General features: G+C 43.8%; 1 protein-coding gene across 3 annotated transcripts; it reads left to right on the forward strand.

Moving 5' to 3' along the window:
- The first annotated feature begins 6,281 nt into the window (after positions 1-6,281).
- FST (follistatin) lies at positions 6,282-12,897 on the forward strand. Of its 3 annotated transcripts, none has more exons than XM_015277250.4 (6): positions 6,282-6,473; positions 8,348-8,539; positions 8,913-9,131; positions 9,472-9,696; positions 10,823-11,053; positions 11,532-12,897. In XM_015277250.4, coding segments are annotated over exons 1-6 (951 nt in total). In that variant the 5' UTR covers positions 6,282-6,391; the 3' UTR covers positions 11,534-12,897. The 3 variants fall into 3 exon arrangements, with proteins under 3 accessions (XP_015132736.1, NP_990531.1, XP_040511374.1); NM_205200.2 differs by having other exon boundaries at positions 11,775-12,897; XM_040655440.2 differs by having other exon boundaries at positions 6,373-7,966; positions 11,775-12,897.
- The last annotated feature ends 3,904 nt before the right edge of the window (positions 12,898-16,801 follow it).

Genomic DNA, 16,801 nt, shown 5'->3' on the forward strand with positions numbered 1-16,801 from the left:
TACAGTACATTCTATTTGTACTGAAAAGAAATCTTGAGTGCATTTGAAGTCATTGCTGTTTATGTTACAGCAGAAATGTTCTTTAATGGACTGAAAAGAAAATCTTGATGACTGAAGAACTGTTGTCTGAAGTTGAGATAGATACTGAAATAAAAATGTCTAATCAGTTCTTTTTATGCATATATTTTATTACAAAATAAGAGTTTGAAAGAATCTGGATAATCATGAGATACTCCTTTTCTGCTCATAAAAATAAAGCAGTTGACTGAAAATATTTTCTTGGCTTTCGTCATAGCCCTGACCTTAACCTTTAAATTCTTTGTCACGATTAGTCTAGTTTACATCATTATTTCTGCTGGGGGCTTTTTCTAATTCACTTCTTCTCTGACATGCTACATGTTCTCTACTATGTCCAACAGTTCTAGAAGATGACATTTGGAGTTTAACACCAGTACCGTAGGACAGCTTTGATAATATGCCAGTAAGCTGCAACTGACTAAACAGCATTCTAAAATCCATTTGGTTCCATTACTCCCTGAAAGTAAACCATTAAAACTGATCCTCTTCCTTGATGGGCAATAAAGTAAATACAAACCTCTCAATGAGAAGTTAATGATCTGTCCCTAACAAGGCTTTAACTTTGACGTACTCAAGCACCTATTCTCTCAGTGTAGAAACCAGATCACGTACGTCACTACATACAGACTCTGAGATGGAAATTGTCCATTTGTTACCCTTTTTGCTATGCTATATTAAGCTTGTCACAATTGGCTATGGGTAGTGCTCTCAAGAGTTTTATTCCATTTAAGCTCCATGCAAGGATCTACAGTCAACTGAAGCCTTTTTTGGATTAGAAAATTACATGATTCCACATATCCAGTGAATCAGATATGCCTTCTGCGTTTTTAATAGAATCAAAATAACAAGCAGAAAAATAACGTAATAGCAAAAATTAATTGAAATTTCATAGTAGTTATTTACAAATATGTCTGTCCTCACTTTAATCTTAGGGTCAGTCTCCAGTCCTGTTCCAGCTGCAACTGATTGCCAACTGACATGTCTTTTGAAGTCTGCGATAGAAAATGTTCCAGACCTTAAAAGTACAATAAAGCACATATAACTCTACCATTCCTAAAGTACCGTGTTCCTCATCTATAATTTTAACTTAAAAAAAAAAAAAAAAAAAGATGTTACATCACCAGTTGTGACATAGCTCCTCTTGGCAGAGCTGTGGGAGTAGAAAAGGCAATTTTCCAGTCAAGAAGCTGAGCAAGAGCCCTTCTGCACTTAGTACATGACTTAAGACCACCCAAGACTCCTGTAATACTGCCCAGGGTGAAATGGTCTTTCAGGGGCTATTCTAACTTACAGGTTTGCTCTTGCCATGTTCCATCTCTCTATGGCAATTCTTAACCCTTCCTGTGGAAATGGGCTGTACAGAGCTGGTGGCGATGCCTTTCTGGCATTTAGACCTTCCTTTAGAACAAAGGTGTCTTAAATGCATGTTTAGAGCAGGTTTCAAGCAATTACTAAATTTTCTTTTCTTTTTCTAAAGTTCTCAAAACTCAGTTGGAAACAACATTGGAATCTCTACTACTGAGAGCACTGCAGTCTCAGAAATCGGAGGGTCTATTTCTGCCCTAGAAATTCCACGGTCTGCATTTTGATTTGTTTTTCCATTCTCTGCAATTATACAGAAAAGTACCTGATCAATAGATCAAATCAGTGTAGCAATAGACCATTACACTTCATAATCTATCCTCTGTCAGTCAATGGTTTTAATGCTTCCCTTACAGTTTTTCCACTGAAACCCTGCACTTTTGTCCATCTTTTCGATATCCTGGTAAGCTCTGTGACTTCCTTAGCAACCTGTCATAGTTTTCATCCCACTTATGCATTAAACCTTGCCTGACCACATCACATCCTGTTCGCAATTTATACTGAGTAATCAGGCCTTCTGCACTTCCTCCACGCTGGTTCATGGTGCTGAGAACACAAGAGAAGAAAATGTGTTTGGAGTGTCTAACACAGCTTGACCCATTCTGGCCTTCATCATACACAATCCAGTTGCTACTCCCAAGTCACCAATGAGAAGTAGCTTGGCTAATACCACACATTTATCTATTTTATCTGACCTAAAATGTGAAGGCCACCCGTACACAGTTTATGGTCTGAACAAAGCCACAAACACTGAGTAGTGAAATATTCATGAGCTACCAGAAACTTTCATTTCTAAGATCAGAGTTCTCTCAGTCACACCATCCCATACTTCCCATAAACCACAGTGTATAAAGCTAGACCTGTAGGGTGCCTTACAGACACTCTGAACGCCTACCGCAGGGTGGATTATCAAAACTGGAGATTCCACACCTGTACAAGGCATGACTTACCTTCAACTCAACCACAGGAAGAAGTTCCAAATAGCGTACCTGTTTCCATCAGTCTTGGTTAAAGATGATGACAGCTCTTCAGATGTTAACTGCCAACTATCTACTGATAATCAAACTTACATTCCCTTCGCAATATTTTTTTTCCAGTGGTATTTATTAGGTAAAATCTGCACTACCTCTTAGTTCAATCCATCATCCACTACCTGAAAACAGACAACTTTTAAGTCAACTTTAAGAAGAAAATAATTATTCAGTGTATTTTTATTCATCCCATTAGTGCAACTTTTACCAATAGCATACAACGTAAGTTCTGAATTTGAGAAGCTCATTCAAGTGTAGAAATAATTCCACTGTAATAGCCCACATACCTACTGCCCAAAGAACACAGAATTTAGTTAATACATTTGAGAGGATTTGTTTTATCAGCGAACTTTTGCATTCCAAATTTTCGTGCTACTCTGAGAAGCAGCATGTCAAAATAGTGCAGCAGGAAAGGATGTTAAAGGACTGAAAACCTTTTCACACTGAAAAGAAATAAATCCTTGCAGAATGAAATGATGCAGTGGTGCTCAGAAATGCCCTTAAATCTGATACTGCAGAAGTGGAATAGGACAACCTTTGTAGAAATGTCCTTTTCCAGAAATGGGCCCTTCTTTTTGCAATCATCCGGACAATAAGGTGAAGCTAGCAAGTTTTCTCTGCTACCAGAAGAGGACGTTCTACCTTTATTGGAGCCGCTGCTCCGTGGGAGAAGCCATTTGTGTGAGAAACCTGCTCGGCTGACAAATGCATCCAGGACAGCGGGAGGGTGCTAGAGGATTCTTTGTCTCTCTTGAGTTTTAGGCGGGAAGTGTCTGGACAGGCTTCCAAATTTTCTCACTCCAAATCCAGAACCCTTCCAAATAATCAGGTTTTCCTTGCAATGCATCCACACCCACAAAAACTTTACACATTTGTAAAGAGAGGGTCCTCAGGTGACCCATTCTTGACACAAGGCAACGGTTCCTCTGTTGAGAGATTGTACTTTGAGGGAGACAGAGTACACAGAATACCTTATATCAATACAGTGAATATTGACTTACCATGAAACAAATACTCCACGTATACATGGATGTGTGTTAATAGCACACTACACAAGGTTACACTTGGGGATTATTCTTCCTCCTACTCAGAATTTTACAGCAATTTCCTCAAAGATTAGCCTCTCAATATTTTGGATTATGGAGCCTGCTGTAGATACAGCTACATTAGAGATAGGACAAAACCACACATTTTACACAAATTGAGAGCTATATCTGAACTCTCCAAACATTTGAGATGTCAGCGTATGCGGGTGTTTCAAAAAGCTTTATTATTCTAAGTTCAGGGCCAGCTGCAGAGAATGGATTCACGTCCAAACACATATATTAAAATGCATACACTTGTTGGTAGAAAGACGTTTCAGAACCTGGCAGGCTGAGAACACTCTTTTTGTGTGCTGCCTGACAATTCATTTACAGATCAACCCTATTGTTTTTGGGGTACTTTAAATGTGATCGTTGGCAAAGGAGAAAGAGGTGGGGGAGTTCTAGAGGGAGGGACACAGTGAAAAAGAAGAAAGCATTTCTGGTTGTACAGTATATCCCTGACATGTCATTACACACAAACTCAAAATTTAGCTTTTGAAAAAGAAAGGGGGGAAAGAAAAACAACAAAACAAAACAATAAAAGAAACAGCAGCTGTTTCTACGTGATGTCAGAGAACAGGTGTGATACAAATCTCCATACCAGCGCAATCATATTGATCTCCCGATGATGCACGCATGAAGCACATGTGCAAACGTTATTGACCCATCCGGCATCTCATTTCCAGGAACACGGCCTGAAAATGCCTCTCTAATAGTTGAAAACATTTTCAGGATAAACACCGTATTGGCCAATTTGGGGGGGGGGGGGGACGGGGGGACGGGGGGGACGGGGGGGGGAAGAAAGAAAGAAAACGAAACAAAAAAAAAAAAGAAAAAAAAAACCACCATAAGCTTGTAGAGGGGAAAAACAAAACAGAACAAACAAACAAACAAGAACAGAAGAAAGGTGAGCCTGTGTCCCCCGGCTCCGCTCTCGGGGCGGGCAGCGGGCACGGATCGGGGCGCAGTGCCGCCCGCGCGGCGCTCAGGGCCGGGCCGGGCCGGGCCGGGCCGCTCGAGGCGCTGCGCTGCTGCCGCCGGGCGCTGCGCGGGGTTCTGTCCGTCCGCTCCGGGCGGAGAGGCGGCTTCGGAAGGCTCCCTCGCGCCTCCGGGGTGCTGCGGTGTCAATTGTTAATGCCATCTGCCATTAGAGGGCACTACGCAACCCTGCATTCAGCGCTCCGTGCGCGGAGGGAGAGGCAGGGACGGGGAGAGAGCGGCACCAATTCGGGAGAAAGACAGATTTAAAAGGAAGCGGGGTTCCCGAAGAGCTGGAAATGCCCGGGCGCCAGGCGGGACGGTGGTCGTAATGATAACAAACAACAACAACAACCGAAAAAGAAAAAAAGAAAAAAAAAGGAAAAAAAAAAAAAGAAAAGAGAGAAAGAAATGCGACGAGGTCAATCATTTACCAGTCTGCCGCTTAATGCGTGTGACTGCAGGTGGCACCGGGGACATTGTGATTCATGCCCACTTTCAAAGCGGGACCCGGGCCCGGGCTGAGGCACCCAAACAACTGTCTTCTAATATTAGCACGGCTGTATTTCTGGATCTATTATAGTCTGTCCAGACAGATCCCATTGTAATGGGATCTTTTATTAAAAGATTAGCACTATCTCCTGCAGTTGGTGGAAAAAAATCTGTTATCGCTGAGTTATTTGCAGTTGTGGGGAGGGGGCGGGCGGCGGGGGCGGCGCGGAGGAGGGCTCGGGGAGGGCCGGGGGAGGCGCGGGCGGCCGCGCGCACCGGGCCCTGACCCGGCACTGTCCGGGCATTCCTGTCTACATACTTCGCAGTCTGTTGTGCTTTGGTGGCTCAGAAAAGCGAAAGAATCGAAATTAAAAAGGCAGCTTTTGAATAAACAATACCATTTTCCGTTAAGTAATCGTTTTGTATAAAAGGAAATATCGCCTACTCAGTTTCATTCAGCGGTGCCAAAAATGTTATAAATGAGCGACCGCCAACTTTTCTAAGAGGAGAATAATGCCAGACTGTGCTTAATAAACTAGTGCCCTAGAAGTTCATTATCGATGTTGCAATCTTTTCTGATTCTGAAAGGAGACCGCCTACGTCGCCCCCATTCCCGTCTCGTCCTCCCGGGCTCCTAGTGAAAAAGCCGTCACTTGGGCAGAGCCCTACGTACTAAACTTTTATTTGGTTCCTTTTTATTTATTTATTTAATTTTTTGTGTGTGTGTGTGTGCGCGGCTGATCGCTCTCCCTCTCGGGTTTCTGGGGGCCGAGCCCCGCCGCGCCACCGCCGGCCGCCTCCCGCCCGCGGCGGCCCCGCTCCGTTCCGCTCCGCACCGCTCCGCTCCGCTCTGCGTGGGGATGGCAGCCGCGGAGCCGCCGCGGGGAGAACCCCGGCTGGGAGCTGCCCCCGAGCCGCGCCGCTCCCCGCGCCCCGCGGCGCCCCCCGCGCCGAGACCGCGCTCCGCGCCCGCGGAGGCTGCGCGATCCCCGGCCGTGCCGTGCCGTGCCGTGCCGTGCCGCCGCCGCGCGGGGCTGCGCGGGTGCGCGCCCGGGAGAGCGCGCCCGCGTGTGTGCGTGCACCTCCAGCAGATAATTGGAGAGGGTTTCCAGAAGGTGGAAAATGTCACCTGATTCACACTGAACTTTTTAAATCTCCCCACCCCCGAGCAGACACACACACACATTAGGAGACCGCCCACCGCAGACAGCTAAGACCCCCGTATAGATTTAAAGAGAGACTGCATTCAGAGCCTGACGTTCATTCAATAGAGCGATCATAAGCAGGCTGGCTGGTGCTCGCTCCGTCTCCCTACTCCCCTTCACGCTGTTCCTGTGTCTCTCTTCACTCCCTGCTAAGCTGAGGATGTTAAATCAGAGGATCCACCCGGGCATGCTCGTACTCCTGATGTTTCTCTACCACTTCATGGAAGATCACACAGCGCAGGGTAAGACCACAGCGTTTATTCGGAAGTGTGTTTTATTATTAGTGTTGTTATTATTACTCTTGTTTTCCGTCTTTCGGGCGCTGCTTACTTCGCTGCGGTGTTACACGCCTCTCTCCAAGGTCCAACCGGACAGACTTCAGCAGCGGGCGCGGGACTGCTCGCGGGACGGGGCGCTGAGGTGTCACGTAGGTTCCCTTCGGATCGGACCTTCCCTGCCCCGCATGGGCACGGGGGGCATAGGAGGATGTTTCTTGGCACTCCTCGTGATTATGCAGCGTGAATGAGGAGCAGCATCGCGGGGAACTTTCCTGCACTCATGTCCCGAACGAGTGCTCAAAGTTTGTCGGTAATTCAGCTCAGATTTTTATCTCTCCTTCTGACAGAAGGAGAGGTGATGAGGAGCCCCGGGCGCACAGCTGACGCCCTCAGAAAGCGGTGGTGGTCACTTTCCGGGCATTCCCTCAATATTGGGATTTCCTTCCCTCCCCCCACCCCCTTTGTGTGTGTGCGTGTGTGAATAAGTGTTGTAAATTCTCCTGCAAAATAAGTTTGCTTACTTTTATTATTCTTTCCCATGCGAGCAAAACAGTCCTGAACCTGATACTGACAACTCTTAAGAGCCCTCTTTCGACACTAGGAAACGCTGATTTTCAGTTTGGGGTGTTTTTGTTTTTTTTCCACCTGATATTGACTGTGTCCCAACCTGCATGTCTGACTGCTGGTGGGGTTTCATTTTTTCCCCATTTCTTCTCCCCTTCCCGAGCTAGAGCAGAAGTTAATGTAGGCAACTGTAAGACGCAAAACTTTTTTTTTTTTTTTTTCTTTAAGGGCGTTGTTTGTTCCATGTTTTGTAGCCGGGGGGGGTGAGAAGGGCGGGGGGGGGGGTTGTTCCCCGCGCCCAGCGGCGCCCGGGCGGGCCGAGCCCGGCCCTGGTGCGGTGCGCTCCGTCGGAGGAAGGAGCAGGATCGAGCCCTCGCTGGATGGGCACCAGAATCAATTGGTATCGAGTCACTGAAGGAGTCACATTGGTTATTCACGAGAGGCTCATCCCAACCCAAACTCTCCAGCTAAAATAGGGGGAGTTGCTTGGACTCATGTTCTTGGCTTGACTCCACGAATAACAGGGATACCAGTGAAAAAAAAAAAAAAAAAAGAAAAAAAAAGAAAAAAAAAACACTCTATCCGGTTTGAGGACAGTGTGCTTTCCTCCCAAAGGCTCGCGGGGGAGACAGCACCTCCAACTTTTCCAGCGTGATCGATTCTTAAAGACTCCGCAGGGAGCTCTTTCTCGGGGTGCCCTCCCGTTTCGTGTACTTTGCTCACTTTTTTCTTTCTTTCTTTTTTCTTGTCTTTGTTATCGGAGTTCTGCTGAGTTATTTTAGCGAAGGGAAGACGTTTGTTAATAGAAGCGGCGAAATGTGGAGATTTCGAAAGAGTTCGCTCACAGCGAATGTTCCCAGTCGGTGCGGATTGCAAAACGTGCTGGGGCTGGGGTGCGTGCGGCACTAACACAATGCTGCCGGGCGGCCGCGTCGGAGAGGGCAGGGGGAGGAGGGAGGAACTGCAAGCGCGATTTTCTTTTTATTCCCTTTTAAATGCACATCTTTTTCAAGCCTCTGTCACGTGCCGGCGGTGCTCCTTCTGCTCTACATATGGAGTAAATACCTCGGAAAACTGCCTCGTGCTGTTCTGATCCGGTCTTTTTCTTTCTGTTTTATTTACTGTTATTTCACCTAAGCGGGCCGGGCCAGCTGCGGGTTGTGGAACGGGACAAATAAAGCCAGCAGTCCAGCAAAAGTCAGTGCGAGGCGCGCGCGGTGCCCGTGCCGCTGGTCCCGACACTGACCCGGCCCGTTGCGCCCCTATCCCCGCAGCTGGGAACTGCTGGCTCCGGCAGGCGCGGAACGGCCGCTGCCAGGTCCTCTACAAGACCGACCTCAGCAAAGAGGAGTGCTGCAAGAGCGGCCGCCTGACGACCTCGTGGACGGAGGAGGACGTCAACGACAACACGCTCTTTAAGTGGATGATTTTTAATGGGGGAGCCCCTAACTGCATCCCGTGCAAAGGTGAGGGGGCCGGGAGCTGCGGGTGGCTCGGGGTTGGGGTGGGAGATGAGGGCCAGGAGACGGCAGCGCTGTCCTCGTGCTGCCCACCCCCGAGGCTTGAGAGCCATCCCAAAGCAGCGGCAAGGGTAGGGGGACTGCTTCTCCTCATTCACACAGGTCAGTGGGAGATGGGGAGGGTGATCTTTGCGCGTGGCCCTCCTGGCTCCAGAATTTCCCTCCAGGTCTGTTTCCTGCATGGTAGCAGTGTGAAGGGTGCTGTCTTGCTGTCTTCTTATGCCAGGGGGTCACTGTGTCTTTTTCTCTCTGAGCAGTTTTGACACCAAGTCTCTTCTGCACACTTGGTACTAAAGTGATGTCTCTTTCCTTCCATCAGAAACATGTGAGAATGTGGACTGTGGACCTGGGAAGAAATGTAAAATGAACAAGAAGAACAAACCTCGGTGTGTTTGTGCTCCGGATTGCTCTAATATCACTTGGAAGGGCCCCGTGTGTGGCTTAGATGGGAAAACCTACAGGAACGAGTGTGCCCTTCTCAAAGCCAGATGTAAAGAACAGCCCGAACTTGAAGTCCAATATCAGGGCAAGTGCAAAAGTAGGTTTGCAAATCTCATCCAATCTCCATCAAATGGCATAGGGTGTGTGTCTGAGTGTAGGGAGGAGGAGCTGACATACTTCTCCACAGTAACCAGAGCGATGTTCAAACCACGCTCATAGACCGGGACATAGCTGGATTGACTGAGAGTTCCCCACAGTTAAGCAGCCCTTGTGTTCCTCATGCTACCCTGAGATGGAAAGGTCTCCAGCAGCCCTTAAATGAGGACCGCTGCTGAAGGCTTTTGTCTGATTGTTTGTGTCATTCTGTCACCCATTGACTCATCACTGGAGTGCTCACATCTTCTATTAATCATTTTTTGTTTCCATCTTTATTTCAGAGACCTGTAGGGATGTTTTATGCCCAGGCAGCTCCACGTGTGTGGTGGATCAAACTAATAATGCCTACTGTGTGACATGTAATCGAATTTGCCCTGAGCCTACCTCCCCTGAGCAGTATCTCTGTGGGAATGATGGCATAACTTACGCCAGTGCCTGCCACCTGAGAAAAGCGACCTGCCTGCTGGGCAGATCCATTGGATTAGCCTACGAGGGAAAATGCATCAGTAGGTATCTCAGCCGGAGGGATAAGTTCAGGGGGAGCTTGCACACTCATCTGTTTCATCATGTTATGTGGAAGTGGATGGATGGGTGGATGGGTGGATTGTTGGAACGGGGAGGGTGGCAGGAAGGGAGGGAGGGGTAGAGTAAGTTTGTGCTTCGGAGCAGGTAAGAGTCCCAGCAGCCTTGGTTTGTTTTCCCCTCCAGCAGAAAGCAGAGCCAGAGTGAGCTTTGCTCCAAGGGAAAAAGAAAAAAAAAAAAAAAAAAAAACCCTAAAAAACTGCAAAAGGGAGTAGAGGGCTTGATCCTGCTCCTCTTGCTGTCACTGTGGGTGCTGACATTATTGTCCAAGAGAGAAGTACCCACCATTAGGTAGATGATGACATGGTTACAGCATAACAAGGTCTTGATGTTCAGTGGATCTGGATTCCTGGAAACAATTGTCTTCAAGTGCTCTTGGCAAAGCTTCCATTAATTTAATTGGAAACATCTGATTACTTTTTCCTCTTCAAAAATACTGCAGAGTTTGGGGACAGCTAATGGGTAAAGATAGGAAAATAACCTCTGTGCATCCTGGCATTTTGCACTGTGATTTTGAGAAAGAAGAGTTTGTGAAGTATGTTGCAAGGAAGCAACTTATGGGCAACTTCTACCCCTCCAAATTGCTGGTGAGATGCTTGGGAATCTCAGGCTGCTTTTGCTTGGCACAGCCTGAGGTGAATTCCCTTTCCAATTCTGTAGACAGCAGCTTTATTTGGGTTAGTTTAAAAATCACTGATTTAGAAATGCTGAATGCGTTGACAAATTCTCCACTTAACACTAGTTTGGTGAGCTGAATTTCCACTGACAGCAAATGGAGCAGGAAGGTCATGTGCAATAGGCAAATGTAATTCCATACTGCTAGGGCCAAACTCCACTGGCACAGCTGTCCTTCCTACCTGATGTACAGACAGGCAATGGTGTCCAAGGATCTACTTGATTAAGACCAGCAAGAATCATCCTAGCTACTGCATTTTAGCTTTGTCTATTTGTAGTTCACTGGGGAAAAAGAAGTTTGGGGCTGTTAGGGGTTGCTTTTCATTGTTTCCTTTGTCTGTTCACTTACCTCTAGTATTCTGTGTGTATTTTTAGAAGCGAAGTCCTGTGAAGATATTCAGTGCAGTGCTGGGAAGAAATGCTTGTGGGATTTTAAGGTTGGCAGAGGTCGATGTGCCCTCTGTGATGAGCTCTGCCCTGAAAGCAAGTCAGATGAGGCAGTCTGTGCCAGTGATAACACAACTTATCCGAGCGAGTGTGCCATGAAAGAGGCAGCCTGTTCCATGGGCGTGCTTCTAGAAGTAAAGCACTCTGGATCTTGCAACTGTAAGTGAGATTTTTATCTCTGCAGACACCTAAGGCTTCTGAAGGCAATCCCTATTTAATAAAGACTTACATCGTTAAACCTAAGAAAGCTCGATTTAGAGATTCGAGATACGGCACACGTGCCATGTGAGTATGGGTGTATCATGCGCACACTTTGGCTACTGATAAAAAATGGTAGCTCTCCAACAACAAGTGTGCTTTCAACTTGGGGTGTTGGGTCTTTACTGAGGACAAGTCATTTTATCAGAAAGGGGTTGCCCTAGGAGCATAATTCTAGAGATTTTTTCCTAATTTGTCTGCTCTCATGTGCTTTGCTGATTGCTTTATTAACACTCGGTAAACTCTTAACTGTCCGAAAGAATGAGCCTGATGGTAGCACATGGGCACCTGGTTTAGCACAGTTGTCTCTACTAACTCTGAATGAAGGACACAAAGTAGTTAAACCTAGAACACAAGAGCGCTTTTTATTTGATTTCAGGAATCTGCCAATAAAACCTGAGCCATTGATTCTTCAGAACTTTCTGCAGTTATGACTTCATAGATTATGTATAAAAACCCTTATTGCATAACAGCAGATGCCAAAGAGCATCTCACTACAAGTCGCATAAAATGCAACGCTGTATTATGGCTGTTCAGAGGGCTTTGAAAACATGCACTGAGCTGCTTCTGCGCTGTTGTTGTCCTTATTTAAACAACAGCTCCCCTGTATTCCCCCATCTAGCCATTAACGAAGACCCAGAGGAAGAAGAGGAAGATGAAGACCAGGACTACAGCTTTCCTATATCTTCCATTCTAGAGTGGTAAAACTTCCATCACTATTGGGACAGCCATTGGGCACGAAATCAATGTCCATACTGTAAATAAGTGTATGCTTATTTATTTTGGGGAGAAAAAAAAAAAGTATACATATAGTTGAGTCTCGTAGACATTTATTTATACTGTGTCATGTTTTATAATTTATACATAAAATGTCTGGTTGACTGTACACCTTGTTTTTGAAGAAGTTTATTCGTTACGGGAAGAGCAGTGTTATTTATTGTGAGGTCTCTTGCTTGTAAAGTAAAGCTTTTCTTTTTTCTTGTAAACTATGAAAGTCCATTCCTTAAAACTTACCTAAAAAGATGGTTTCATCTTTTTGTTTTATTGGGGTTATCTTTTTTCCACTTTAAAAAACTTGCATGTTGGTTTCTGTTATGTTTATTTATTGGATTTTCTTCTTGCCGGTTCTGTACATAAAAGATCCCTCGGGTTTTTGTTTACAAGGAATCTTGACTGACCAAAAGGCGTTGTAACTGACTTAAATATACTTCCAGGGTGCAGTGAGGCGATCTTTAGGGAAACTTCTACCACTTCACATTTCTCTGCTTCTGATCACATCATGTCCTGATGTGATCTCAATGTGCTCAGCATATATACTGTACTATAAGAATTCCGGACCCAAAGAAATCGGATTATGAAGGTTGTTAATAGCTACAGAGCTAACTGTAATAAGAATAAAGGTTTTATTTTATTTTTATTCTTTTCTTTTGTAACATGCATAAGTGTTTATCAGGTGTTTCCTTTAAGATGGTCTTGCAGTACCACCTTCAAAGTTTTGTTTTCCCAACCAGTGTGTCACTAAAGGTTATATCAAAGCTTTATCAGTTCAAGTTTCTTGCTTTTCATAATACTTTTTTTTTTCTGATGCAATTTTATATTTTCAAACATGGCGAGTTAAATATAAATTCATTTAAATATATAGTTTTGTACTTTTCTACCATGTAAATGTGCAATGTATATAAAAGTTATAATGTGTATTTGTAAATAAATGATGAGTGAAAAAATAAAAAATGGAATTTTCCCTAGATGCAGTCTTCAGCTTTATCTTATAAAGGGTTCTGGTGCAAAGAGGATCTACCAATAGTCAGGGGAATGAAATTAGGCTGGTGCCTAATGTAGCACTAAAACACACTGGCTAAGGCAATCTGAGTAAGCTTTCCACTTACTTATTGTGAAACCCCATTTTTTGGACAGAAGCAACATCTCCTGTCTGTTGGTACTGCTTCATTTTTAATCCAGGTACTCTGATGGTTAGGAAGAGATTCAGCATTTTTGCTTCCCTCCCCATCCTGAGAAAAAATATCTGTTTCTTCTTGGACATCTTTAACTTGTGCATTTCTAGGAGGTTTTGAACACATTTGAAATTTTGCTAAGATTCAGATCTGTGTTAAGGGGCTTGAAGTTATATGATCATTTTAGATGATTAATAGAAAGGGCAAATGACGGCTTAGATGCCCAAATTCAGGATGTGTAACAACTACCACAACACCACAACAGACAAAAAAAAAAAAAAAGATACATCAAAGAGCACATTATCACTTGGAAATTCATCACTCTTGAGAGGAAAGTTAATTCAGAAATTCTGTTTAGTGAACCAACATTCAGATTGGAGACGCTGTTATAAGTGGGTACGACTGCAGTGAACTCAAAGGAAAGGTAACAGCCATACGCACAGCAGGGATCAAAATCTTTTTGTATGTTCCCAGGGTTAGAGTTTTCTCTCAAATAAGGCTCCACTTGTCAAAATTTCTCTTATCATGCTGCACAGAACTTATGAAGGTACTTAAGCACTTTAGTAAAAACTTTGCTGAGTTGAGGTTTGAGAGCAGAAATTAACTTACTCGTTCTGTTTGAATATAAATCATGTTCCTGCTATAGTCTTCTGTGTATTTTTCACTACACAGTAAACTCTAATTTGTTACGGATTGTTTAGCATTACCCAAAGCAAATATAATTTATTCATTTGTGAAGACTACAGGCATGCATTCATAACATTATATTCAAAATGATAGCAAAAAAAATTCTTCCCTTCCTCTTCCTGTTGCTTCGTTTAGACAAGTAGTCTCTTTGGAAGGAAGAGCATGATGAGAGGAGCAAAGTGAGCAGGATTTTAGTCTCCTGAGGGCAATGGAACTCAGAATAAAAGAAAACGGGGGCTGGGAGAACAAAGGGATAGAAGCAGACCCTATCTGAAAATCTCTTGGGGAACTAATAAACTCATGACAATGAAATAGAGATGAAATGCTTAATAGATGTGGTGAGTATCAGAGAAGATTTTTCTCAAATTCAAACAGGTGCCAGATACTTCATTCCAAAAAAAAAAAAAAAAAAAAAGGCAACATTAAAACACTGCTTATAATTGTAAATAAATTTACATGTCTTAAAGAAAGACTGCAGCAGAGCAGGATTTCTGAGTTGTAACTTTATGCCTTGCTTCACAAAATAACTGGTAGAAAGTCACTGATAGCAGAATTAAAAAATGCATCAAAAATGCTATGAAGCTATATTTGCACATGTATATGTATATCAAACAGACACAAAAAATCTGCATAAGGATTATGCTGATAAAATTATCTAAGAGTTGTGCTGCAGCATTTTCCATTGCTGCTGCTGTTCTTACACAGCTGAAATCTCAACACCTACTGGCAGCAAGCCTGCCTGCACTGCATTGGTGAGGTCCCTCTTGAGAGGCTTCGCCAGGCAAGCATCTTTGAAGCACGCCTAACAGGCACCAACCTCAGCACAACAGCCCAGAGACTTCTCCTAGAAACATATCCAGGGGTTGTGGCAGCACAACTGCCAGTGCTTTGCGTAACATTGTTCTTGGAGATAAGGTGCTCGCTGATGAAGCGGGAGATGCAGATTCATCGCCCGTCTTCCTGAGGAGAGCGTTCCCACATCCAACATCAGCTCAGGGAGAAGCTCAGAGAACTGTCTGTCATGTCTCCTGAAGCCATACTTCTCTATCAGAGAGGAAGCAAGATTCATTGAGAGAGGATAATTTGCAACCCTAATGGGTGCTCCTTTTGAAGAGGAAGTCTTGGGTTCTGGCCCCAGGGGTTGCCTACACATTTTGCATTTGTAATTGAGTAACCTACATAAATAATGCTTGAAGCAGAGGCCAGAATCCAGGTTGCCTCCCCTTTTCCTTCCCCCAGTATGTAAGTGCCTCCATCCTTGAGCTATGAAATCATGCTTAACCCTCTGCTTAAATCAAGATTACAAATCTCGCATCTCTTTCTACACTGAGTCATAGCTACAACAGGAGAGGTTTTACTTTTGTCTTCCTTCTCTTCCAGACTCGTATGTAGGGAACTTCCCGGGTGTGGAAATCTGATCTTATTTCCCTCAGTCCCAGTAAGCTGCTGAATCTGTTTGTTTCCAGTTCCTGTCCTTTTTTTCCTTTTTTTCTTTTTTTTTCTTTTTTGATTTTTATGAGTGCATGGATGCAATTTCTTGCTCTGAAACCATCTTGTATAAGCTTCTAAATCAAGAAGAGAAATAAATGTTCAGAAATATATTTCTCTTCAGTGTTTTCTATCAGCTGGTGTGTGTATTCTCCTTACCATAAATCACATTTCAGAAAACCCTCATTCACCATGGCACGTACTTGGATACTGAATACTAGGCCTGTGAACTCCATTCATAAATGCAGGCACTTAAACGTCAGGCCCAGTAACATGGAGTGAAGCTTGTATGTTTGAAAACAGAAACCTATGCTCTGGTACTTAAATAAAATCAGCTCAACTCCAAGAGACTCAGCTCGAGGCATTTGAACAATAAGAATATTGCTTCTAAAGCCTTGGGTCCCAAATGTATTTGTCCATGCAATACATACAAGTGAGCATTGACAATTTTGATGACACTAGAAAGCATTCCTGATAGCTAAGTCCACATGATAGACTTAAGAGCAATATAATGAAACTCTTTTGCACCTTTTACCTCTTTTCTTGCTTTCTGCCTTCTAATGCACCTCACTAAAACTACATTCCAAGCCCCACAGCAAATTTCAAACAGCTGCCTTTTTTTTTTTTCCTTTTTATGACATAAAAATGTTTCCTTCTTTCCCTCCAAATGGGAATCAGGTGAAATTAAATTTCAGTACACCGTACTGTTCTCTAGGCAGTGACATTTTACTATACAATGAATCACCAGCACAGAAACATCTGTATATTATCCCTTTGAAGAATGAGGATTCCATGCTTTCTGGTGAAGCAAAGCATTTGCACATAGACCAAGAGGTTCACAAAGTATCAGATTTAAAATTCATAAGTCCCTAAAGATAAGGCAATTACATTTTTTTGTTTGATATTACTACAATTTCAAGGCATGTCAGACTCATTATGGCAGCATAAGTCTTGGAGGTGGATGAAAAATTGTTAACTCACAATTTAACACTTTATACTCATTTGCTTTTCTGATAGACTTTACTAAATAACGGCCATTAATGGATGGATTTTGCTGATGTTCATTTAGGATTACCTATATAATTCAGCTTCATTAGAACTAGGTAATGTAGCCAATAAAATTATCCATACAGTGGAGAAATATGGTGTGAAAGCAAGGTGAGAACCATCATGTTCAGAGGCTGATTTGGAATTAAAACTACATTTATGGCTCATTTTCTGCTCATTTATTGATACTTTATTTTGATCTCTTAAATTTTAAATGCATATGTTCAACTTTGCCATGGGATTGAAGAGCACTGATGTATTAGAAAACTGAGAAGGGGCTTCACACTTTGATAACTACTCATCAGATTTTCTAGATACAGCTACTGGATAATGAGTTTATCAAGGTGGTTCAGTGTAGATCTGAATGTATAAAGGTCCCTGAATTTCCACCCGTGCCAATCAATAACAACATGAGAGCATCCCAGTGCTTCCAGAGAGGTCAGTGGTTACTCAGAACTTCCCAAAATTGAAATCA

Source organism: Gallus gallus, chromosome Z (genome assembly GCF_016699485.2).
Source record: "Gallus gallus isolate bGalGal1 chromosome Z, bGalGal1.mat.broiler.GRCg7b, whole genome shotgun sequence".
In the NCBI taxonomy this organism is placed as follows: Eukaryota; Metazoa; Chordata; class Aves; order Galliformes; family Phasianidae; genus Gallus; species Gallus gallus.